Source organism: Prionailurus bengalensis, chromosome X, assembly GCF_016509475.1.
Source record: "Prionailurus bengalensis isolate Pbe53 chromosome X, Fcat_Pben_1.1_paternal_pri, whole genome shotgun sequence".
Classification (NCBI taxonomy): domain Eukaryota; kingdom Metazoa; phylum Chordata; class Mammalia; order Carnivora; family Felidae; genus Prionailurus; species Prionailurus bengalensis.
In genome coordinates this window covers 1,872,640-1,898,983 of record NC_057361.1, presented here as the reverse complement: position 1 = coordinate 1,898,983, position 26,344 = coordinate 1,872,640, and the positions used below count along the sequence as shown (strand labels likewise).

The following is a 26,344-nucleotide window of genomic DNA, read 5'->3' as shown; positions in this document are numbered from 1 at the left end:
AGTAGGTTCCAGGCTCTGAGCCGTCAGCACAGAGCCCCCACGCGGGGCTTGATCCCATGAACCGTGAGATCATGACCTGAGCCCAAGTCAGATGCTTAACTGACTGAGCCACCCAGGCCCCGCCCCCCCACCCCCCGCACTTAGAAGAGGGGATTTCAATAGCTAAACCAGTCCCCCCCCCTTACAGCCTTACCATTTGGCAAGTGGGAGACAGAAAGGGAACAGCAGGTAGGATGAGCCGTGCTTTGTAGAAAGGAAAACCGTCTTTATCTGTGACTTCTCTCCTCTCTCGCGTGTCCTGATGTGCAGGATGGTCCTGTCTCCGCACCGTTGCTGTCTTTCTCAGCCTATGGTCCCACCGGCTGTGATTAGCCCCCCGGTTCCTCCAGCCCGACCCCCTGGCAGTGCACACAGTAGGACGTGGCGTCCCACAGGGCGTCGTGCAGCCCCCTAGAAAGCGTGACAGTGACCAGCAGGACGACAGGTTTCTGCTGTGCTCCTGCCTAGAAGGCATGCATGTGCCGCCTGCTGTATACTGGGGCTCTGGGCTGTGGGGTGGGAAAACAGGGCAGGGAAGATGCCGCAGGCCTCCTCCCACACGGCGAGCTACACGGTGGCTTTGTACAGACAACAGCACTGGGCTACGACCTGTCAGGCTGTGTTTATCTCAGTTACGATTTCCGCGGCTTTTGTCCCCTACTCGTCTTGACAGTGAAGTATTTTGTACATGTGAAACCTGGCTTCTCAACTGGAACATAGTTTCTGGTGGCTTCATTTAAAAAAATTTTTTTTTCAACGTTTATTTATTTTTGGGACAGAGAGAGACAGAGCATGAACGGGGCAGGGGCAGAGAGAGAGGGAGACACAGAATCGGAAACAGGCTCCAGGCTCCGAGCCATCAGCCCAGAGCCTGACGCGGGGCTCGAACTCACGGACCGCGAGATCGTGACCTGGCTGAAGTCGGACGCTTAACCGACTGCGCCACCCAGGCGTCTGGTGGCTTCATTTTAACCAACTTTATTTATTTAACTTTATTCTGAAAGAGAGAGAGAGAGAGAGAGAGACAGAATCCCAAGCAGGCTCCACACTGTCAGCACAGAATCTGACATGGGGCTCGAACTCATGAACCGTGAGATCACCACCTGAGCCCAGAATCAAGACCCAGATGCTTAATGGACTGAGCCACCCAGGTGCCCCATTTTAAGCTGACTTTGTATGGTAAACACTATAAATGACTGGGTCCCAAAAGCTTTGCCACTGGAGCAGTACATAGATACTGAGATCCTTCCTTCCCCTGTTGATGGCAATAATATTTTCGGGTGTTTTCTGTAATATTAAAGAAAAAAACAAAACAGCTAAAATATGGCTTCACTGCACGCAAGTGTATAAGTTCCGCCCAACTAACTTGGTCATAGGAATCTACATGCCACCTTTTCAAATCACTCTTTTTCAAAAATGTTTATGTATTTCTTTTGAGAGCGTGCACACATGATCAGGGAGGGGCAGAGAGAGAGAGAATTCCAAGCAGGCTCCATGGTGTCAGCGTGGAGCTCAGTAGCAGGGCTCGAACCCATGAAATAGGAGATCATGAACCTGAGCCAAAATCAAGAATGTGACACTTAACCGCCTGAGCCAGCCCGGTGCCCACTAAATCAGTCTTATATCCCAGCACTGTCTCGGGAAATCAGTCTGCAAGGAGATGATGTTAGTGTCATTGTGCGTTTTGTTGACGGGGGGAAGGAAGAACCAAGGGCGATGTCTAATACAGACGGGACTCAGGGTCTGATTTGTGTTTTCGCCATCTAGAAGGAGCAGCATGCTCTCAAGGAATGAGGGATTGTTGGCAAAACGCTACTGAACTCTCCCATTCCCGCACAGATGTTTTTTCAGGGTGTTGAGTCGGCATTGAAACAGAGATCTGCTGTTTCCTGTTTGGACACAGCCCCAGAAATTTTTCAAAAATTACTTTCCAAGTATATTTTAAATGTTTGTATTTATTTATTTATTTTAGACAGACAGAGAGATAGAGAGAGAGACAGAGCATGAGCAGGGGAAGGGCAGAGAGAGAGAGGGAGACCCAGAATCCAAAGCAGGCTCCAGGCTCTTGAGCAGTCAGCACAGAGCCCGACGTGGGGCTTGAACAACTACCATAGGTAGATAGATTATATATATATATATATAGATGGATAGATAGATAGATAGATGATACATGGATGGATGAATGGATAGATGGATAGGTATATAGATATATATGATAATAGATAGAAAATAGATACATGATACATGGATCAATAGATGGATGGATTGCCGGATCAGTAGATAGGTATATAGATAAATGATGCATGGATAGATGGATAGATAGATAATGAATGGATCTGTGGATTGATGGATTGGTAGATAGAAGATGAATGGATGGATGGATGGATGGATAGATGGATCAATAATCAATGGATAGGTGGATGATGGATGGACAGATGGATGGATGGACGGATGGATAAATAGATGATGGGTGGATAGATCAATGGATAGGTAGATGATGGATGGACAGATGGATGGATGGATAGATAGATGATGGGTGGATGGATCAATGGATAGGTAGATGATGGATGAACAGGTGAATGGGTTAATGGATGGATGAATAGATAGATAGATGATGGATGGATAGGTAGAAGATGGATGGATTGATGGATGGATGGATGAATAGGTAGGTAGATAGATAGATACATAGATACATAGATAGATAATGGGTGGATGGATAGATAGACCAACAGGCAGTGTCTCTTCCGCGTGGGCAGTTTCCAAATCTCAACACTCTTGATATTAAGGGCTGAGCCATTCTTTGTGGGCGGCCATCCTATGCATTGTGGGATGTTCATCAGCACCCGTGGTCTCTACCCACTGGATGCCACTAACACATCCCCACTCAGCTGTGATGCCCAAACGGTTCTCTGGACACTGTCCAATATCCATGCTGTCTAATCCAGAAGGGGGAGCCTTTCTATGAAATTGTCCGTTGACTCTGTGAGTTAAATGCAAACAGCAGCCATGATTACTTTTTACTATATTTTACCCGTGCATCACTTCAAAGCCCTATTGCGTTTTCCTAACGAGACAGGATACATTTCATTGCATCGAGTGTTTCCTTTGCCTAAGTTGGTCTTATAAAACAATGCAGTGTTTAAAGTCGTTCTTTGTAGACGTCCAAGTGATCAAGCTGAGTGGTTTTGCTGTTGGAGGTTATTTTTCCTGGAGTTTATAGCTGAAAAGTGATGCTTCCTCAGGCTGGCTCTTAGAGGAGTCATTAGCCAGATCTTGACTTTGAAATCGGGGTTTGGGCACATATGTGTTTATAAGAATGGGGCACCTGGGTGGCTCAGTCAGTTAAACGTCTGACTCTTGATTTCGACTCCGGTCATGATCTGACCGTGAGTCAGAACCGTGAGTTCAAGCCCCAAGTCGGGCCCTGTGTTGGCTGTGCGGAGCCTGCTTGGGGATTCTTTCTCTCTCGCTCGCTCTCTCTGCCCCCTGCCCCGCTTGCATGCTCTCTCTCTCTCCCAAATTAAATAATCATTAAAAACTTACTTTTAAAAAGGAAAGAAATTGGTGTTGTCTGTTGTATTTAGCTATGAGCATTTCACCTTCACTGTCTTACACATCTATTTCCTTTTATTTAGGTGCTATGGGGAAGTCATAAATAATGTCAGGCTACATGTGTTGTATTTCAGCAGAAGCAGTGGCACAAAGCAACTGCCCTCCAATACAGAATTCTTCACTCATTTTAGAATGCCTTCTCTAGGCATTGACTCTGGGGATTCCCTTGTGCCATCAGTAAGGTAGCAATGAGGAATTTTCTTTTTTAAAAAAAATTTGTCACGTTTATTTACTGTTGAGAGAGAGACAGGCAAAGCGCGAGCAGGGGAGGGACAGAGAGAGAGGAAGACACAGAATCTGAAGCAGACTCCAGGCTCTGAGCTCGAACCCACACGTTGCGAGATCATGACCTGAGCCGAAGTCGGATGCTCAACCGACTGAGTCACCCAGGCGTCCCGGAGATGAAGAATTTTCAAACTGGCCAAGAAAACATCTTTGCCAATGTTGACGTGACACGAAAACCAAAAGAGACCAAAATGTTTACAACTAATTTGGAGAATCCATCAGAAATGGCCACTGGTCCTGGTGAAACCAGTGCTGGTGTTAGTCTTCGTTCTTTAATTTGGTCCTTCCTAGCCTGGAGTACCTCCTCCTGTCATTACATGATGCAAAGCTCCTTCCCAAGCTGCCTGTTCCTTGGCATCGATGCTCATTCTTTGCATTCAATGACCCATGTGTCATCCATCATTATGGACACTTTCCATTGGACGTTTCCAACAAGGGGCCATTGGACCAGCTTCCTTTAGACTCTAAATCCTACTTGTGTCCCTGAAATCACCTCTAGCTGCATTAGCACATTCTTAGTCAAAATATCCAGCGAATATTCCTGAACCGAGTGAAGGCCAGTAAGAGTAGGTCATTTTCCTTTTGACCCTAGAAACGGACAAGGATACAAAGCAGGAAATGGCACCAGTACACCTCAGACTCAACATTGGGTAAATGGTTCCCGGGCAGACTGCTGAATCTTTCCCAGATGGGGCTTCAGTATTCACTGTTTCTTATTCCAACTCTTCTTCTTCTTCTTTTTTTTTTTTTTTTTAGATTTAATAGTATACAGGCTTTGTCAGAAACCTCATTTGCGGGACTGAGCAAGTTGGAGCTGCTTATGATTCATGGCAACGACATCCCCAGCATCCCCGACGGGGCTTTAAGAGACCTCAGCTCTCTCCAGGTAAACCCGGGCTTTTACGAGCATCAGGAATTGCAGCTTCTACGACCGTTAATGAGTAAGGGGAAACGACATACTGCTCCCCAACGATTAATAAAATTGCCGATTTTTTCTTTCCGTTAAAAACCAGCTTAATGTCATTACCTCTCTGCCCTTTGTTCTGGTTTCTGTCCCTGCTTGTGGCTTTGTCTATTATAAACAGGCTTTTCCACTCCGCCCCTGCCTTTGTAGGTTTTCAAGTTCAGCTACAATAAGCTGCGAGTGATCACGGCTCAGACCCTGCAGGGGCTGTGGAGCTTGACGAGGGTGCACATTGACCACAACAAGATCGAATTCATCCACCCACAAGCTTTCAATGGCCTAACCTCCCTAAGGCTGCTCCACTTAGAAGGAAACAAGTTGCAGCAGCTACACCCTGGCACGTTCTCCACGTTCACGTTTCTGGATTATTTCAGACTCTCCACCATCAGACACCTCTACCTAGCGGACAACATGATTACGACTCTCCCCACGGGGATGCTTCAGAACATGCCTCTGCTGGAGAATCTTTACCTGCATGGGAATCCGTGGTCGTGTGATTGCAAGATGAAGGGGTTTCTGGAATGGGACGCCAGATCCAAAGGTAAGAGGAGAGCACGTCGAACGTGGCTCCCACCTGCACGGTGCCCACCCTTCTGGAGAGGTTATGTCGTCCAGCGTTGTGCCATGGCTTGGTCTTGTGAAGAGAACATCACCGAATCAGCATGGCAGGAAGCTTCCCGTGTAAAGGGTTACAGCGTAGATGCTGAAGCACCTCGGTTCCATAATTCTCACGGCTGTCTCCTTCAGGGAATTGTGAGGCAATGATCATTCAGGTTTTTTTTTCAACGTTTATTTATTTTTGGGACAGAGAGAGACAGAGCATGAACAGGGGAGGGGCAGAGAGAGAGGGAGACACAGAATTGGAAACAGGCTCCAGGCTCCGAGCCATCAGCCCAGAGCCCGGCGCGGGGCTCGAACTCACGGACCGCGAGACTGTGACCTGGCTGAAGTCGGACGCTTAACCGACTGTGCCACCCAGGCGCCCCGATCATTCAGTTTTATATGGTTGACTATGGTTGTCCTAAACTGAATATCTGGAGTGTTCCATGCAGCCCTGGGTTACGGCGACCTGTGGGACTTTCTCTGCATCCCTGTTATATGAGGAGGTGTTCGAAGATGCTTGGAAAAGGGAAGGCTGGCAGTGGCTGTGACACGTCTCTCTTGAGAATGGGTGACAGGGATGTTCTGCACTGATCCAGAGAACAAAAAACAGGAGGGCTGTGCAGAAGTTGCAAGAAAGTAGATTTTTTTAAGTTTATTTATTTTGATGGGGGGGGAGGGGGAGGAAGAAAGAGAGGATGAGCGGGGGAGGGGCAGAGAGAGAAGGAGACACAGAACTGAAAGCAGGCTCCAGGCTCCGAGCCGTCAGCACAGACCCCGGCGCGAGGCTCAAACCCACGAACCGCGTGATCATGACCTGGGCCGAAGTCGGACGCTCAACAAATGGAGCCACCCAGGTGCCCCTTGCTTCTTAATACTCTTAACTAGAAAAGACACACGTCACCTCCATTCATATTTCATTGCTGGGAGATAGTCCCCAAACCCCACTGGGTATGGGGCGGGGTGTTGAAAATCAGTTTGGGTAGACCTTTACCAGCAAAACACTGGATCAGGGAAGTGAAAATATGATATTTTCCTGCACAGACGGCCATCTTGGCCATTCTGGAGATACATGTGTGTGTGTGTTATGTGTGCATGCACATACACGTATGTCTGGATATTTGGTGTGTGCATGTGTTTACATGTGTGTCTGTGTATCTTTTGTGTGTGCATATGTGTCTCTATGTGTCTGCATGCACTGTATCTATATATTTGTATCTGTGCGTGTTGGGTGATGGAGTGACACAATTATATCTGCATGTTGAGGTGTTTACTCTGAAAGTTACATGGAAAACTGCATTCAGAGAGGCAGAACCAGATCTCGTGAAACCAGTTAGGAGGTTTATCGTGCTCTGAGTCATACGATAGCCCTTTGACTGGTTTATTCCCAGCGGGGATGGAAAGAAGTGCGCAGATATCAAGACAGTTCGGTCTCATAAATGTCACCTGGGCGAGACTCTGGGACTTGGAAATAGGCACGTCAACTAGAAAACCGGTGTGGAGTTTGTACGATGTGTGTTGACTGGAGAAGCACGTATGGCAGCCGTCATTGGAAAATGGATGGTAACGAAAACCATACATGTAGGTGAGGCCACCTAGGCCAAGTCCTGGAACACTCATCATGAATGAGTCCATGGGCAGAGAAGGGTGAAGGCAGTGAAAGAGGCAGATACAGACAACATTCTGGAACACTTGGTATCCAGGAACACAAGAGTAGAATGTGAATCCAAAACATAAACATGGCCTGAAATGCAAAATTACCAGGGCCCCTGGATGACTCAGTTGGTTAAGTGTCTGACTCTTGATTTCAGCTCAAGTCATGATCTCGTGGCTTGCGATATTGAGCCCCGAGTCAGGCTCTGCACTGACAGCATGGAGCCTGCTTCGGATTCTCTCTCTCTCTCTCTCTCTCTGTGTGTGTCTCTCTGCCCTTCTCCCACTCACTCTCTCTCAAAATAAATTAACATTAAAAAAGAAGAAAAATTATGGCAACAAAAAAATCATGAAAGACAGATACGATGTGATTCATGGCAAAAGTGGGGTCTTTCACCTCGAACTCTTTTCATGGGTTGGTTGCATTTGTTTATGTAGATTCCCCTGGACCTTCAGAGAAGGTAAGTTGTATCGGGTGTGTGAACGGAGTCACTTTTTTAAACAAATAACTTGGAAATACTTTTGGAAAAAAAGCATTCATTACTCCTTGTCAGGGAGTTCGAACACCGTGGTTCCGTACCACATTCTGTGCTAAATGGATTTCAAGTCATTGGTGAAGTCACAGAAGTGGGTGAGTGTTGAATCATTATGCACATGCACTGAGGAGATAAAGGTACACCGAAAGCCTTCATCCTCTGCCATGTGCAAGGCATGCTGCTCTTGGGTTCCCTGACTTACCGCACGCTTGTTGATTCCTTTTAGGGACTCTGAAGTGCAAAAAGGACAAAGCCTATGAAGGGGGTCAGCTATGTGCCACGTGCTCCAGTCCCCGAAGATTGTACAAGCAAGAGATTCACAAGTTGAAGGACATTACTTGTCTCAAGCCTTCCATAGAGTCCCCTCTGAGACAGAACATGACCAGGAACAGCGAGGAAGACCAGGAACAAGAAGAAGACGGTGACGGCCAGCTGTCCTTGGAGAGGTTCCAATTCCCCCCATGGAACATCTCTTTGAATATGACCGACGAGCACGGGAACACAGTGAACTTGGTCTGTGACATCAAGAAGCCAACGGACGTGTACAAAATCCACCTGAACCAGACAGATCCCCAAGAGATTGATATAAATGCAACGGTTGCTTTGGACTTTGAGTGTCCCATGACTCGGGAAAACTATGAGAAGCTGTGGAAACTGATCGCGTATTACAGTGAGGTCCCTGTGAGGCTAAACCGAGAGCTCATGCTCGGCAAAGACCCCAAGGTCAGCTACCAGTACAGGCAAGACGCCGATGACGATGCCCTTTACTACACGGGTGTCAGAGCCCACGTTCTTGCAGAACCAGAATGGGTCATGCAGCCGTCCATAGATATCCAACTCAACCGACGTCAGAGTACGGCCAAAAAGGTGCTGCTCTCCTATCATTCCCACTATTCATTAACAATGCCCGCCAAAGAGGCCAGGCAGTCTCGGAGCAGAAGCTGGGTCATGATCGAACCCAGCCAAGCAGTGCACACAGCCCAGATTGTCTTGGAAGGGGATCCGTGCCAGCTAAGCTGTAACGTGAAGGCTTCTGAGAGTCCATCCATCTCCTGGGTGCTCCCGGATGGCTCCGTGCTGAAAGCACCCATGGAGGACCAGCATGGCAAGTTCTCCATCGTCACCAGCGGCTGGCTGAGGATCAGATCAACAGAGCAGTCAGACTCGGGTTTGTACCAGTGCATCGCCCAGGTGAGGGATGAAATGGACCAGATGGTATACAGGGTCTTTGTGCAACCACCTGCCACTCAGCCTCCCGACGGACATACACTGACAATTCCAAAGAACGTAGGGGAGCCTGTGATGCTGCCTTGCAGTGCGCTGGCCGTACCCGAAGCCCAGCTCAGTTGGATCCTTCCAAACAAAAGGATAATAAACAATCTGGCTAACACGTCACATGCATCCGTGTTGGCAAATGGAACTCTTTCCATCCCAAAGGTCCAAGTCAGTGATGGCGGTTACTACAGATGTGTGGCTGTCAACCGGCAAGGGGCAGATCATTTTACTGTGGGGGTCACCGTGAGTAGGAAAGGATCTGGCCGGTCATCCAAAAAAGGCAGACACCCAGCTGGGAAGACTCTTTCCAGAGTGCCAGGAGATGTCGTAGAGGACGAAGGTGGTTCAGGCGTAGGAGATGGAGAGAGCACTTCAAGGAGATTCCTACATGCAAAGGACCAAGAGGAGCTCCTCAAAACAAAGGACGATGCCGTCGCTGGAGGTAAGAAAACCAAGAAAGGGCGAAGAAAACTCAAACCCTGGAAGAATTCTGAAAAAGAACCAGAGACGAACATCGCAGAAGGTCGCAGAGTGTTTGAGTCCAGACGAAGGATAAATATGGCAAACAAACAGATTAATCCAGAGCACTGGGCAGACATTTTAGCCAGAGTACGTGGGAAAAATCTCCCTAAGGGAACCGAAATACCCCGAGTCACTAAAACCACCACTCCCCCATCCGTGGGTCCGGAGGTGACGCCCCTTCTGCCTGCCGTCCCTCCCCCCTCGGTAGGGGAGGAGGGTCCTGCACGGACCACAACCAGTGCTGAAGAAACCTCGGCAGACGCATCTCCATTTGGTGAGGACGATCAGGTTTCCAGCACTGTGTCCTCAACCAGGATGGGACCGGACAGTGGACACGATGGAGTGATTCTCGCTGAACCCAAAATGACAAGCACGCATCTGGAAGAATTTATTGACCATGACTTTTCTAAGACTGAGGATACAACTCCCACTCAAGTTGACCCAAAGTGGGCTACCGCCAATGTACTGATATCCATCCCTTATGAATCTTCTCCTACTCTCCAGACCCTGCACACGGTCTACGAAGAGCCCACCAATGAAAACACAGGCACAGAGAGCTGGCCTGCAGGAGATGTTGGGTCTGTGCCAGAGCCTACGTCAAATGGGTATGAGTCTCCACTGGGTGCCATCGCCTTGGCTGAGTCTGAGACTGTGTCCTACGTTTACCCAGATGTGGAGGCTGACTCACAGCCAGATGAAGAGAACAGGAAAGAATTGACTTTCGATCACTTTACGCCAACCCCCATCGTGTGGGTTGATGACTCCAGGACATCTGAGCCATTAGATAGTGTCCCATTAGGGGAGTCAGCTGTCCAACGACAAGGACATCCACGGAGACAAACAGACAACAGCCAGCTTGTGAAAGGTCCTTCAAGCACTCAGGGTAACCCGCTGATTGAAAAGGGCACAGAGGAGAATTCTCAGACACCGCAGGAAGGAGATATTCCCGAGAGAGACCCCACAAACTCCAGAGATCCTAAGAGTATGGGAAAGCAAGTCAAATCTACCCCTCTGCTGGACTCTGCCCCCGGAGTGATGAATGGCATCACTCCCTCAGAACATCCCAGCGACACCACACTGGGTGCTCTCTTTGACAAGGACCCCACCACGGTAACAGCAGCGATGCCAACCAAAAAGGCCACTTCGGCCTGGGGGCCGGCCACTCACCCTTCTCGAAAGAGACCCAACGGGAGGAAAAGATTACGCGCCCACAGATTCCGACACAGGCATAAACAAACCCCGCCCACGACTTTTGCCCCGACGGAGACTTTTTCTACTTCACCTACTCAAGTACCTGAGGCGAAGGTTCCAGAGCACGTGGAGAGTTCACCGGTGCCGACATCTTGGATTGGCCGCACAGTTGGGGTCCCCAAGCAGGTGCAAATGGAGAAGCAGGCAGAACCAGTACCCAAAGGAACCCCAAGAAGGAAACACGGGAAGAGGCCAAATAAACATTGGCATTCCATTTCTACAGCGAGCTTTCCCACGTCTGCCTCGGCACCCAGCCCTTCCCCAGAAAACAAGCATAAAAATGTCATTGTCCCCAGTCCAGAAACTCCACTCTTATCTACCACCATTTCTCTGACAACTGGGGACCCACGTGAGAGGACTACCATGGAAGATTCTATGACAACCACCGCAAAAAGACACTTGTCATCCAATAAACTCCAGGAGACCATTCCAGTCACCTATACACCTATATCGGATGGAAAGGAAATGACGAATTATGGTGTCACAAACATCAGTGAGCATAAAACGGACAGCCCAGTCCCTGATGACCCCTCGAGTAATGCTGCGTCACCTTCTGGCTCTGAGGTCTCCACTGTGGGAGACTTTCAGGAGGAATCTGCTCCGTCTAGCTTTCCTGGAACCTCACACTGGAATCTCCCAGGGACAGCCCGGCCTGGGAAGCCACAGACAGACATACCTGTTACCAGCTCTGTGGAAACCCTTACAAACTCACCCTTTCTTAAACGGTCGGAGGATATGGGTTTTCCTTCCGAGTTCCCTCCATCAGTCGCAGCATCTACACTGTTTCAACCAGAAGAAGCAGTTGTCTCAACCCCTCTCTTGAGCACAAAAGTAGAGCCATCTTCAACTGAGGCAGAAACCACCACTGGTGCTCATGATCATCATGAAACCACTCCAGCTGCAATCACACCTTGGAATCCTGCCTCGACTCCTGCCCCAGCGGAGGGGACTGCATCCCCATTCCTGGCCACCACTCTTGTGTCCTTGGCACAGACCTTCACGGAGCCCACCTCTCTTTCTTCAAGCACACCACCGTTAACAGATTCCAAGGAAAACGTTTTCTTGAATTACGTGGGGATCCCAGAAACCAAAGCAGCCCCGGTGAATAACGGGGGAACTCAGCATGTATTGAGGCCACATGATTTATCCACCCCTTCTTCCAACCAGAATAAATTTAACTTAACTCCAAAGCAAGAGTTGGGAAAGGAAGCATTTGATGGCAAGACCCAAAACAGTCTTCCACGTGGCCCCGACGGTAAGGCTGGGAGAGTGCAACTTTTCCACCAGCCAGCCAGAGTTCCTGCCAAACCGATCCCACCGAGGGGAACGGTGAGGCCACCACATGTGGCCACAGAAGGCTCCTTTAGGTACTTTGTAACTCTCCAGCCCCCTCGTCACTTGACCAACAAACCAGAAATAACGGCGTACCCTTCAAGGGCTTTGCCAGAAAATAAGCACTTTACGACTCCAAGATTACCAAGTACGACAAGTCCCATGGTTTCAGCGCAGAAGCCCAAACCTCGCCTTCCTAGTAAGTTCACTGACCAAGGAATGGACCGGTTCAGTGTCAACCCCAAAGTGTTTGGGAATAACAACATCCCGGATCTAAGAGAACCTGGTGGCAAGCTTCCAAGCTCAAGCGTACCCCATTATCCCAATGGAAGATTCCCTTTCTTTTTCAACAGGACTCTCTCTTTCCCACAGTTGGGAGTTACTCTCAAGCCCCAGACGCCTACATCCCCTGCCCCCAGCGTAAGAGAGAAAAAAGTCAACCCAGGTCCCTACAATAGGATACATTCCCAGAGCATCATCCACATGGACTTTGGTCCCCCCGCACCTCCATTATTGCACCCTCCCCGGGCCACGGGGCCGCCCTCAACAAATGCACAGAACATCCCTGTGGTCTACTCCACCCGGAGCTCTGTCCCCAACGTGGTATCTTCTGGCCAGCCTTCCAGAAGCTTCCATCAGACCAGCTCCAAGCTGTTCTCTGCTGGAGGACCACCCGCATCCAAATTCTGGACGCATGGGGAAAAGCCCCAAATTATCACCAAATCCCCTCAGACTGTGTCTGTCACCGCGGAGACAGATGCTATGTTCCCATGTGAGGCAACGGGGAAACCCACACCTTTCATTACCTGGACAAAGGTTTCCACAGGTAAGGCGTTCAAGTGTCTGCGTTTTAACTGGGGCTTGTGTAGGAAGGGGTTACTTGGGCATGTGACCCTCGTCGAAACTGCAGACTCTGGGCAAACGGCAGATGGTTGGGACAGGAGGGGACCTCTGAGAACCTAGATACAAGGATACTCCTTTAGAGGGAACGGAAGTAAGGAACCAGAACCCCTACTCGGGCTCTAACGTATATGAGATTTTAGTGGGGCCATGGAAACATGTAGTAGGTTCTTTGGATAAGGGATGACCGAGGCTCAGGGACATTTCGGAAAGGAGCCACTTGCCGTTTCCCTGAGAGACTCAGCACACAAGTCCTCCACCACTTGTGGGGTGCCGTGAGGGTGAGGATAGGAGTGAGCAGACTCCCCTGCCCTTCCATTGGCCGGCAGGTGTAAGCACTGCCTGTCTGGGATGCATGAGGCATTCCTTTGACTGGTACCTACACATTGGGTTCTATTCATTTGTTTGGGTTGCCATTAACAGCGGACCACATGCAGGATGCCTTAGAGACAGACATTTATTCTCTCCACGTCCGGGAGGCTGGGAGACTGAGATCCAGGCAAGGCTGAGGCTGGGGATCTGAGATCCAGGCAGGGCTGAGGCAGGGGCTCTGAGATACAGGCAGGGATGAGCCTGGGAGTTTCAAATCCTGGCAAGGCTGAAGCTGAGGATCTGAGATCAAGGCAGGGCTGAGGCTGGGGGTCTGAGGTCCAGGCAGGGCTGAGGCTGTGAGTCTGAGATCCAGGCAGGGCTGAAGCTAGGGGTCTGAAATCCAGGCAGGGCTGAGGCTGAGGGTCTGAGGTTCAGACAGGACTGAGGCTGGGGGTCTGAGATCCAGGCAGGGCTGAGGCTGGGGGTCTGAGGTTCAGACAGGACTGAGGCTGGGGGTCTGAGATCCAAGCAGGGCTGAGGCTGGGGGTCTGAGATCCAGGCAGGGCTGAGGCTTGGAGGCTGAGATCCATGTGGGGCTGAGGCTGGAAGTCTGAGATCCACGCAGTGCTGAGGCTGAGAGTCTAAGATCCAGGCAGGGTGGAGGCTGGGAGTTTGAGGTCCAGGCAGGGCTGAGGCTGGGGGTCTGAGGCCCAAGCAGGGCTGAGGCTGGGAGTCTGAGGTCCAGGCAGGGCCGAGGCTGGGAGTCTGAGACCTAGGCAGCCTGAGGCTGGGAGGCTGAGGTCCAGGCAGGGCTAGAGGCTGGGACTCTGACGTCCAGGCAGGGCTGAGGCTGGGGGTCTGAGATCCAGGCGGCACCGAGGCTGCGAGCCTGTGGTCCAGGCAGGGCTGAGGTTGGGGGGTCTGATTTCCAGGCAGGGCTGAGGCTGGAGGTCTGAAATCCAGGCAGGGCTGAGGCTGGGAGGCTGAAGTCCAGGCAGGGCCGAGGCTGGGGGTCTGAGATCCAGGCAGGGCCAAGGCTGGGACTCTGTGATCCAGGCAGGGCCGAGGATGGGAGTCTGGGGTCCAGGGAGGGCTGAGGCTGGGAGTCTGAGGTCTAGGCAGGGCTGAGGCTGGGAGTCTGAGATCCAAGCAGAGCTGAGGCTGGGGGTCTGAGATCCAGGCAGGGTTGAGGATGGGTGTCTGAAATCCAGGCAGGCTGAGGCTGGGATTCTGAGATCCAGGCAGGGCTGAGGCTGGGAGGCTGAGTTCCAGGCAGGCTGAGGCTGGGAGTCTGAGATCCAGGCAGGGCTGAGGCTGGGGCTCTGAGATCCAGGCAGAGCCGAGGCTTGGAGGCTGAGTTCCAGGCAGGGCTAGAGGCTGGGGGTCTGAGGTCCAGGAGGAGCTGAGCTTGGGGGTCTGAGGTCTGGGTAGGGCTGAGGGTGGGGGTCTAGGTCCAAGCAGGGCTGAGGCTGGGAGTCTGAGGTCCAGGCAGGGCTGAGGCTGGGGGTCTGAGATCCAGGCAGGGTTGAGGCTGGGAGTCTGAAATCCAGGCAGGCTGAAGCTGGGGTCTGAGACCCAGGCAGGGCTGAGGCTGAGGGTCTGAGATCCAAGCTGAGCTGAGGCTGGGGGTCTGAGATCCAGGCAGAACTGAGGCTGGGCATCTGAGATCCAGGTAGGGCTGAGGCTGGGGGTCTGAGATCCATGCCGGGCTGAGGCTGGGGGTCTGAGATCCAGGCCGGGCTGAGGCTGGGGGCCTGAGATCCAGGCCGGGCTGAGGCTGGGGGTCTGAGACCCAGGCAGGGCTGAGGCCGGGGGTCTGATATCCAGGCTGGGCTGAGGCTGGGAGTCTGCGATCCAGGCTGGGCTGAGGCCAAGAGTCTGAGATCCACGCAGGGTGGAGTCCAGGAGGCTGATATCCAGGCAGGGCTGAGGCTGGGGATCTGTGATGCAGGCAGAGCTGAGGCTGGGGCTCTGAGATCCAGGCAAGGCTGAGGCTAGGGGTCTGAGACCCAGGCAGGGCTGAGGCTGGGGGCTTGAGGTCCACACAGGGCTGAGGCTGGGAGGCTGAAGTCCAGGCAGGGCTGAGGCTGGGGCTCTGAGATCCAGGCAGGGGCGAGGCTGGGCGGTCTGAGATCCAGGCAGGGCTGAGGCTGGGAGTCTGAGATCCAAGCTGGGCTGCGTCCAAGAGTCTGAGATCCAGGCAGGGTGGAGTCCAGGAGGCTGACATCCAGGCAGGGCCGAGGCTGGGGGTCTGAGATCCAGTCGGGGCTGAGGCTGGTTCCTCCTCTGTCCTGTCTGCTTGGCTTGAAGACCCCGTCTTCTCCCTGTGTCCTCACGTGGTCGTCCCTCTTTGTGGGCCTGTGTCCTCATCATCCTCTCTCCCTGTTCGGACACACGCCCTCCCCGAGTACAGTGCACCCCAACGACCTCATGTTGCCATAATTATCGCTTGAGAGACCCCATCGCCAGACAGTCCTGTCCTGAGATCCTAGGGATTTTTCTTCAACGTACAAGTTGGGGAGGGACACAATTCAGCCCACCACAAGGGTGCACACTGGGAATGCTGGGATGCCCAAAGAGCTCTCGGCCTTGTAAGGATGAGCATCCACTTCATCTGGACGGCAAAACAGTTTCCAGGTGACGGAGGAAAGGAACACCTGACGAGACACCACGAACGGCCCATCACTTCCCCTTCCCTGTCTCTCTCTCTCAACGCGGCTGTGTCCTTCAGGCCTGGATGCTGATCAGAGGGGTTGTTTTCTTCCTCTCTCCATTTTGATGATACAAGAATGATTTATGCTGATGGCAATGGCACTGGAGGGAGCTATTCATTCCTCGCTTAGGTTTATCTCACCAGCGTTTTGGAAACCTTCTGAAGTTCAGCAGAGGCTCCGCGCACAGGGGAATTAAGGACCTCTTTGATCCGCTCAACATTGATGTCATATGTTTGCATAATGATCTAAGGAGGGATGTTGCTCGAAGTAGAGGGCTTTTCATCCCGAAAGCATCGTGCCTGTGTTTCTCTCCCGGCAAAACGTATTTGTATTAACCCGTAGAATCTTCGTGCCTCACGTGAGAGCAGATCACCCCCTGGACCGGGCCCCCCTCACTAGACATACATGCACACAGGGAGCCGTGGGTGCAGGTGGGATCCAGGAGCCCAGCTGTGTGGGAGACGAGGAGAATGCCAGAACTCAGGGCTCGCCAGGACTTTTCGTTTTGTATCCATGGGATTTGGTATTCTTCAGAAATCGTGAGGCCACGACCTCCGGGAAGGACAGCCGTTGAAGACAGTGTGTTTTGCAATAAGAGGGGACCACGCAGGGAGGGGCCAGGGTCCGTCAGCAGGCAGAAGGGGCCAGGGAAACATGGACGGGAGCCTTTACTGTAGTCTGTGCAAGGAGGCTTAGGGTTGGCTGGCTTGAATCTCACCATTGGGCTCTGGGGTCTAGGGGCTTCCCAAATGTGTGGTCCCGCCCTGGGAAGCTTCCAGCAGGTGATCGGTGGCCTGGGAACGGGAGAGCCCCATACACAAGGGGGTCGGGGTATGGGCTCTGGATTGGGTGGTTTATTTTTATTTGTAATTTTTTAATGTTTATTTTTGAGACAGAGAGAGAGAGAGAGGGAGAAAGCAAGCGAGGGAGGGGCAGAGAGAGAGAGGGAGACACTGAATCCGAAGCAGGCTCCAGGCTCTGAGCTGTCAGCACAGAGCCAGACGCGGGGCTCAAACCCATGAACCGTGAGATCATGACCTGAGCCAAAGTCGGACGTTTAACCGACTGAGCCACCCAGGCATCCCTGCATTTATTTATTTACTGTTTATTTATTTATTTTTGAGAGTGGTGATCTACTTGTAATGCATACTTCTTTTTTTTAAATATTTATTTTATTTTTCAGACAGGCAGAGAGAGAGAGCGCGCGCGCGCGTGTGAGCGGGGGAGGGGCAGAGAGAGAGGGAGACACGGAATCCAAAGCGGGCTCCAGGCACAGAGCCTGAGGCTGGGCTCAAACTGATGAACCCTGAGGTCGTGACCTGAGCTGAAATCAACATTCCGTCACTTGAGGGACTCAGTCACCCAAGCGCCCCTATTAGTTTGCATTTAAAAGGTGAATTGCTTGCTAACTCTGGGACCGGCTAGTTCTGGGAGGGGCCTGGGGTCCCTCCAGGGTCAGCAAAACCCAGATGTGAAAGCATCAGAAAAGCCTAGTTGCTAACACATCCTGAGCGTGGTGACAGCTCAGAGCCCGGAGCCTGCTTCACGTTCTGTGTCTCCCTCTCTCTGCCCCTCCCCTGCTTGTGCTCTGTCACTCTGTGTCAAAAATAAATAAATGTTAAAGAGAAGAAAGAAAGAAAGAGAGGAAGGAAAGAAGGAAGGAAGGAAAAGAAAGAAAGAAAGAAAGAAAGAAAGAAAGAGGAAGGAAGGAAGGAAAAAAGAAAGAAAGAGAAAGAGGGAGGAAGGAAGGAAGGAAGGAAGGAAGGAAGGGAAAGAAAGAAAGAAAGAAAGAAAGAGAGGAAGGAAGGAAAGGAAGGAAGGAAGGAAGGAAAGGAAAGAGAAAGAAAGAAAAAGAAAGCAAAATTTAAAGTTTACAAACATCCTCGTAGAGATTTTACCATTTGGTTGGGGCACCTGGGTAGGTAGTTCGGGCAGTTAAGCGTCTGTCCGACTCCTGATTTCAGCTCAGGTCATGATCTCACGGTTCGTGGGTTCGAGCCCCGCGTCGGGCTCTGTGCTGACACCTCGGAGTCTGGACCCCGCTTCGGATTCTGTGTCTCCCTCTCTCTCTGCCCCTCCCCCGCTCGCACTCTGTCTCTCTCTCAAAAAATAAATCAACATTAAAAAATATTTTTAAAAACCATGGGGAGGAGAGGGTGAGGAGAGAGAGAAGCACGCCCCCAGACTGCAGTGCGGGGAGGGCTCTCGACTCCGTGTGGAAGCAGGAGTTAGCGGCCAAGTCCGTCAGACATGGCACAGAGGGACCAGCTCAGTGTCGCTCACGTTGGACTCGGGACCCTCACCACACACGGGGGGGGGGGGGGGGGGGGGGGTCAGCCTCCGCACCTGTGTCTCTATTAGCAGAAGTGACAAGGAAATCCCCCCATGCCAGGGGTGGGGTGTGGGGGGGTGGATCTCATAGAAGCTTCCAGAAAGCCCTCCAAACCCATGCTGGCTGCGCTTCGCCGGAAGGTGGCATATCCCTCGATTCTGGGGTCGGTATACGAGCCAGAAATGGTGACCCTGAACGTTCTGTCGTCTCCGTGGTGGAGCTGGGGGCTGGTCTTCGCTCCTGCGGTTCTGGACCTGAAGAGAAGGCTTGATTCAGCTCCTTTACGAGGAATCGTCCTCCCTGGCTTGTGCGGACAGGGTGTGTTTGCCTGGAACCTGATTGTACCTGTTTTGACTCCCAGGTGCCCTGATGACCCCCAACACCAGGCTCCAGCGTTTCGAGGTCTTGCAGAACGGCACCTTTGTCATCCGGAAGGTACAGGTGCAGGACCGTGGCCAGTACATGTGCACGGCCAAGAACCTACACGGGGCGGACAGGATGGTGGTCCTGCTGTCTGTCACCGTGCAGCAGCCCCAAATCCTAGCCTCCCACTACCAGGACGTCACCGTGTACCTGGGAGACACCATTGCCATGGAGTGTCTGGCCAAGGGAACCCCGGTGCCCCAAATCTCCTGGATTTTCCCGGACAGGAGGGTGTGGCAGACCGTGTCCCCCGTGGAGGGCAGGGTCACGCTGCACGAAAACAGGACCCTGTCCATCAAAGAGGCCTCTTTCTCGGACAGAGGCGTCTACAAGTGCGTGGCCAGCAACGCGGCGGGCGCGGACAGCCTGGCCATCCGGCTGCACGTGGCGGCCCTGCCACCCGTCATCCACCAGGAGAAGCTGGAGAACATCTCGCTGCCCCCGGGGCTCAGCATCCACATCCACTGCACGGCCAAGGCCGCGCCCCTGCCCAGCGTGCGCTGGGTGCTGTGGGACGGGACCCAGATCCGGCCCTCGCAGTTCATCAACGGGAACCTGTTCGTCTTCCCCAACGGCACGCTCTACATCCGCAACCTGGCGCCCAAGGACAGCGGCCGCTACGAGTGCGTGGCCGCCAACGTGGTGGGCTCTGCGCGCAGGGTCGTGCAGCTGACGGTGCAGCGCGCGGCGGCCAACGCGCGCATCACCGGGACTTCCCCGCAGAGCACCGACGTGCGCTACGGCGCGACCCTCCGCCTGGACTGCAGCGCGTCCGGGGACCCCTGGCCTCGCATCCTCTGGCGCCTGCCGTCCAAGCGCATGATGGACTCGCTGTTCAGGTACGTGCTCGCTCCTGCCTCCCGCTGCGCTCCGCTCCGGGGCCTGCCTCCCCTCTGGGCGCTGGGGTCCCCTCCTGCATCCGCCCTGGAGCCATCGCGGGAGCCCTCTCCTTGGGGTCAGATGGGGAGGGGAGTGACTCCGTGTCGGGACAAAGATGCTCGCACCCGGCTCCCTGCGTGTGCTCCGCGCAGGGAGCGGGCATTTCTTTCTTTGCACGGTGAGTTTTTGTCTTTGGAAAGTGGGATGTGGAAGAAACATCTGCCTTTCTCCTTCTCCTTTCCTGTTCCTCCCTCCCAAGGGAAAAAAAACCGAACTAATAACTTCTGTTTTAATGATTATATATGGACTGTATTTACAGGGATAATATTGCCTGTAGTCCCCCAGGTTGTACGATTTCGACCCAACACACACACGAGAAGCTTCAGGTCTTACGAGAAAGTGGCCTTAGCGGAAGAGAAAGGCCATGAACACAGAAGAAGTTAAAGACATGAATAGGGCACCATGTTGGAGTATTCCAAACATTTCTTTTGGCCGCAAAGAGAGTCACGGTCTCATCCAGTGCCTTAAGTTCCCAGATGTACCTAGACCACTGGTTCTCCCCGGTATGCGGCTTTGGCCCCAGAGAACATTTGGCAATATTGACAGACTTTTTGATTGACAGGAATCAGGAAGTGACGACGCCGCTGGTAATCACCCTACACTGCCCAGGACACCCCATTCCAGGCAGTCATCCAGCCACGGGTCTCAGTAGTGCCCAGGCTGAGACACTAACCTAGCATGAAAGACCATTCTTCTATCATCTATGTGTCTATCTATCTATCTATCATCTATCAATGATGTATCCATCCATTCATCCATCTATTCATCACTTATATATGTATCTATCTATCATCTATATCCATGTATCTATCTGTCTATCCATCCATCCATCTGTCCACTTATCTATCTATTATTGGTCTATCTATCCATCTATCCATCCATCTATCCATCAGCTATGTATGTATTTATCTATCTATCTATCTGTCTGTCTATCATTGATCTATCCATCCATCCATCCATCCATCCATCTATCCATCACTTATGTATGTATGTATTTATCTATCTATCATTGATCTATCTATCCATCCATCCATCCATCCATCTATCCATCAGCTATGTATGTATGTATGTATGTATGTATCTATTTATCTATCTATCATCTATATCTATCTGTCTATCATCTATGTATCTATCTATCTATCTATCTATCCATCCATCCATCCATCCACGAGCTATCTGTTGTGGTTTTCAGCTAGACAGATTATTCCCCCAGGGAACACCCATAAATGCCTGGGGACATATTTGGTTGTCACACTAGAGGGGAGGCTGCTAGTGGCCTCGGGTGGGTGGAGACCAGGGACACGGCTCAACACCCTACAGTGCTCAGGACACCCCACCCCAGAAAGCCACCCCTCCCAGATGTCAGCCGTGCTGAGTCTGAGAAACCGTGGGCTACATCCAGAAGAGCCAATGTCTCTTCAGGAAGCATCTCAAGATACAGAGCAAAGAGACAATGGTTGCCAAAATGAAATCAAGGAAACATCAGTGGTGCCGTGGTGTAGAAACCCTGGCTCACGGCGCATCCTCAGCATCCACAGCCCAGCAGCTCAGGCAGGAATGCATGCGGACGTGGGTCCCACCGCAGCACGTGAGGAGGGAAGCCAGCACCCAGGGCCTCGGCGCAGCTGTGCCTGGCCTCTCCAGTTTCTTTCCAATGCAGGGAAAGGGCGAACACGCTTTCTCGAAGCCTGAATGTGAACTTTAGATGGCGGGGTGGTGCCTGGTGAACCTTGCACTCTCCTTCCAGAATACCATGCGCCCAGTTTTCCCTGGACTATCTCCCAGCTGAGCAGATGTACTGAATGAACGTGCAGTTAAAGAATGTGGTCCCAGGACGAATATGAGCCACTCTGCTAGTATGCCCCTATAAATCACAAATCGCTGTCTTGGCATCTTCATTATTATGAAACTCTGACTAATTACATTCTTAGTAGAGTGTAATTAAACAACCCATGTGAGTTTTATCAAAGAGCAGGCTCTTTGGCTGGCATACACATTGGGACTATTTAAAAATACAGATATCACAGCTTTTCTTGACTCCCGATCCCCTGTGATGCAGAGGCATGTATATGTTTCTGGGTTGCCCAGATGATTGTGGTTATGACCGAGGCTAGGAATCACCCCTCCGAAGTTTCAAAAAGCTGGCAGACATGAGGTACTACACAGAGTTTTGGATTCTAAACTCTTTTTTTTTTAATTTTTTTTTCAATGTTTATTTATTTTTGGGACAGAGAGAGACAGAGCATGAACGGGCGAGGGGCAGAGAGAGAGAGGGAGACACAGAATCGGAAACAGGCTCCAGGCTCCGAGCCATCAGCCCAGAGCCTGACGCGGGGCTCGAACTCACAGACCGCGAGATCGTGACCTGGCTGAAGTCAGCCGCTTAACCGACTGAGCCACCCAGGCGCCCCTGGATTCTAAACTCTTAAGGCACTGTTTGTCTCCTCCTCTCTACTGACTCACATTGGCCTGATTCACACTTGCGGCCAACCGAACGGTGTATTTGGCTGTTGTTAGTTGTTGTTTGTACTTTATTAACAATAGTCAGGTTGAGTCAACCGTAGGCAGACTCTGTTTGGTTTTGTGTTTTCTCTTCTTTTCTTTTCTTTTCTCTTCTTTTCTTTTCTCTTCTTTTCTTCTCTTTTGCTTTTTCTTCTTTCCCATTCTTCTCTTTTCTTGGTAACTGTACAACACAGTTCCAGACACACTGTCCGAATAATGCAAAATTTAGGATACATTTATGGGTTCAAACTCAACCCCTCCTCTCCTGATACCACCATGGTAAATTATGTGTAATTGCAAATTTTCAATCTGGACACTTTTTGAGGAAGAATCTCCCAGATCTTTCCACTTGTTATTGTGGGAATACCTCCAATTACGCAATGCCTAGACTGGCCACTTTGCAGCTCCTTGCCTCATAATGGGACATAGTATAATATAGAATTGTCAAGAGTAGAAATTACATCCGAAGCATTTTATTCGGGAAGAACCCTGCCTCTTTATTTGGGTCAACAGATTCATTCTCTCCATGGCTGTAGCCTCTTTTATCATTACCATTAGCTCTGCCCTGACCTCCCTGCAAATACGCAGTGAATACCCACCCAGCCTAACTGGGCACAAGTCCTTGACTGCATTGCACATCCTGGGATCAGCAGCCGGGCCAGCCAAAGGTCAGGCTCTACCGAGTCAGAGGTCTTATTTGTGGCAAATCAATCATTTCCGCCTGTGAACGCAGTCCCCTGCCGGCTGCAAAAACCACGTGACATTTTGTAGCCGCGGCCGTGTGCCCAGAAAGTTCCCCAGACCACATGTTTTCCTTTCATTCTGGTGACCTAAAGCCAGGATAGAGCATATGGGAGACTGACATCCCTGTCCTTTTTGTCCCCCTCGGCCAGCTTTGACACCAGAATCAAGGTGTTTGCCAACGGGACCCTGGTGGTGAAGTCTGTCACGGACAAGGATGCGGGGGATTACCTGTGTGTTGCCCGGAATAAGGTTGGCGACGACTTTGTCGTGCTCAAGGTGAATGTGGTCATGAGACCGGCCAAGATCGAGCACAAGGAGGAGAATGACCACAAGGTCTTCTACGGGGGTGACCTGAAAGTGGACTGTGTGGCTACCGGGCTTCCCAACCCCGAGATCTCCTGGAGCCTCCCGGATGGCAGCCTGGTCAACTCCTTCATGCAGTCTGACGACGGCGGTGGCCGCACCAAGCGCTACGTGGTTTTCAACAACGGGACCCTCTACTTCAACGAAGTCGGCATGCGGGAGGAAGGGGATTACACCTGCTTTGCCGAAAACCAGGTTGGGAAGGATGAGATGACGGTGCGAGTGAAGGTGGTGACCGAGCCCGCCGCCATCCGGAACAAGACGTACGCCGTGGTTCAGGTGCCCTATGGCGACGTGGTCACCGTGGCGTGCGAGGCCAAAGGGGAGCCCACGCCCAGGGTGACGTGGCTCTCTCCAGCCAACAGGCTGATCCCCGCCTCCTCCGATAAGTACCACATATACCAGGATGGCACTCTTCTCATCCAGAAAGCCCAGCGCTCAGACAGCGGCAATTACACCTGCGTGGTCAGGAACAGCGCCGGGGAGGACCGGAAAACGGTCTGGATCCACGTCAACGTCCGGTCGCCCACCATCAACGGGAACCCCAACGCCATCACCACGGTGCGGGAGATCGCGGCCGGGGGGAGTCGCAAACTAATTGACTGCCAGGCAGAAGGCATCCCCACTCCGAGGGTCTTGTGGGCCTTTCCCGAGGGCGTGGTTCTGCCGGCCCCTTACTATGGGAACCGGATCACCATCCATCGCAACGGCACGCTGGACATCAGGAGTCTCAGGAAGAGCGACTCCGTGCAGCTGGCGTGCATCGGCCGCAACGAGGGAGGGGAAGCCAGGTTGATTGTCCAGCTCACGGTCTTGGACCCCGTGGAGAAGCCCATCTTCCACGACCCGGTCAGCGAGAAGATCACAGCCATGGCTGGCCACACCATCAGTCTCAACTGCTCGGCCGCAGGGACCCCGACGCCCACCCTGCTGTGGGTCCTTCCCAACGGGACAGAGCTCCCGAGTGGCCAACAGCTGCACAGATTCTACCATAAGGGTGACGGCATGTTGCACATCAGTGGCCTCTCCTCCGTGGACGCGGGGGCCTACCGCTGCGTGGCCCGCAACTCGGCCGGCTACACGGAGAGGCTAGTCTCTCTGAAGGTGGGACTGAAACCCGAGGTCAGCAACCAGTACCACAATCTGGTGAGCATCATCAATGGGGAGACCTTGCAGCTGCACTGCACCCCTCCGGGGGGCCGGTCAGCTCGCCTCTCTTGGACGCTCCCCAACACCATGCTGTTGGAGGGCCCCCAAACACGGGGGCGCTTTTCCCTCTGGGAAAATGGCACCCTCACGGTGCGCGACGCCTCCGTCTTCGACAGGGGAACCTACGTGTGCAAGGTGGATACGGAGTATGGCCCCTCCGTCATGAACTTTCCAGTTATCGTGATCGCTTACCCGCCCCGCATCACCAGTGAGCCAACCCCCGTCATCTACACGAGGCCCGGGAACACCATCAAGATAAACTGTATGGCCATGGGGATTCCCAAGGCCGAGATCACCTGGGACCTGCCGGACAAGTCGCACCTGACCGCCGGGGCGCAGGCCCGTCTCTATGGGAACAGATTCCTTCACCCCCAGGGCTCACTGACCATCCAGCAGGCCACACACAGAGACGCGGGTTTCTACAAGTGCACTGCAAAAAACATCCTAGGCACTGACTCGAAAACTACTTATATCCACGTCTACTGAAATGCCTCCCCCAGAATGTGGACTCCACACAGCCACTGCTTGGCAAGTTAGAACAAAGCCTCATTTGTAAGGAAAGCCGCCTCAGTCAGATGGTCAGGACTCTTAACGGATCTGTCACGGTGCATGGGAGCCCCCGTCTGGGTTTCAGGTTCATGTTGACTTTGACCTACGCTTGTCGGCAAAAGGAAGCAGGGCAAACCCAAGAAGGATGGTTTGGCTTCTCCAGGGACTTTCATTCATGTTTATGGGATGTCGTGTGCTCGCAGGAGCTGACTTGCACACACCACGCCAATGCCTTACTGGGCGTCTGTAGCAGACGTAAGGAGAACTCCCTGAAAATAAACCATAAAGATTGCCAGTGCCTTGCTACCCTGTTGAAGATGCATCCCCTAGTTAACCTGCTGCAGTCTTAACATGATAGAATGTTCTACGATGACTCCCCATCTTTCACTTATGTCCTGTCACTTTAGAACTCCAGCTTGCCCAAGAAGGGCTTAGAAGCACAGTGACTGATGTCTTTGTAATGTACAAGTTTCATACAATATGGCTACCATTTTATATGGGAGTCACTTTTTATATAATGGACTCACTTTCTCCCTGGAACTCACTTTTTATATAAGGTCTTACCTAAAGACTTTTTTTTATATTTTCTTTCCAATCAGACGATGAGGCTAGAAAGAAAGGAACACTTTCTGTCTCATTAAAAATAATAAATTATTGGTCTTTACAAGACTTGGATACATGAGAGCAGGCATGGAAATACAATTGAAAAAAAAAAATAGCCTCCAAACCTCCTTGAGCAAATTCAGTAACCGTGATTGTATTACCTTCCCCAGCAACCCTACAGTGTGGGAGGCTGGGAGATTGGATTTCCTTGTTTGTGGATTTATCTTAAGAGCTGAAGTCGGGGAGGTGGAAGGAGAGGGTAGGAGAGAGCTAAGCCGTGTCCCTGAACAATGAATCCAGAGCCTCCTGGAAAAGCCCGGAAAGGTGTCTCCCTCATGCAACGCCCCGTCGGTGTGTGCTCATGGAAAATAGGAGACATGTTATCCCCATGACTGCTTTACTGTATTTTTAAGGTCAATATAATGTACATTTGATAATAAAATAATATTTTCCAAATAACCAGGCAATGATAATAGTCCTATTTTCCAGGGCAAGAGCATTTCACGTGAATTTGGGTATAAAGCAGTGTTTAAAGAGCTGCCTTTATCCAGCACATTGGAATTATTTTATTATCTGCAAGGGTTTAACAGGCAAGGAAACTGAGTGGCTCTAAGCATGTATTTTACAGGAAGGTATGGTGGGACCCTTCCATCCCAGGGGGTGCTGGTTCAGTAAAAAGCAAGAC

General features: G+C 51.7%; 1 protein-coding gene across 2 annotated transcripts in view; it reads left to right on the top strand.

Annotated features, from left to right (window-relative positions):
- Nucleotides 1-26,118, top strand: part of MXRA5 (matrix remodeling associated 5) — a 29,797-nt gene extending 3,679 nt beyond the window's left edge. Inside the window, exons 3-8 of one of the 2 annotated variants that reach the window (XM_043570865.1) lie at nucleotides 4,693-4,822; nucleotides 5,051-5,441; nucleotides 7,916-11,528; nucleotides 11,568-12,895; nucleotides 18,689-19,589; nucleotides 23,085-26,118. In XM_043570865.1, the coding sequence (XP_043426800.1) occupies nucleotides 4,693-4,822; nucleotides 5,051-5,441; nucleotides 7,916-11,528; nucleotides 11,568-12,895; nucleotides 18,689-19,589; nucleotides 23,085-24,993 (8,272 nt within the window). In that variant the 3' untranslated portion in view covers nucleotides 24,994-26,118. Of the gene's footprint in view, nucleotides 1-4,692; nucleotides 4,823-5,050; nucleotides 5,442-7,915; nucleotides 12,896-18,688; nucleotides 19,590-23,084 lie in introns of both variants that reach the window. The other variant, XM_043570864.1, reaches the window with a different exon arrangement.
- Nucleotides 26,119-26,344: the final 226 nt, after the last annotated feature.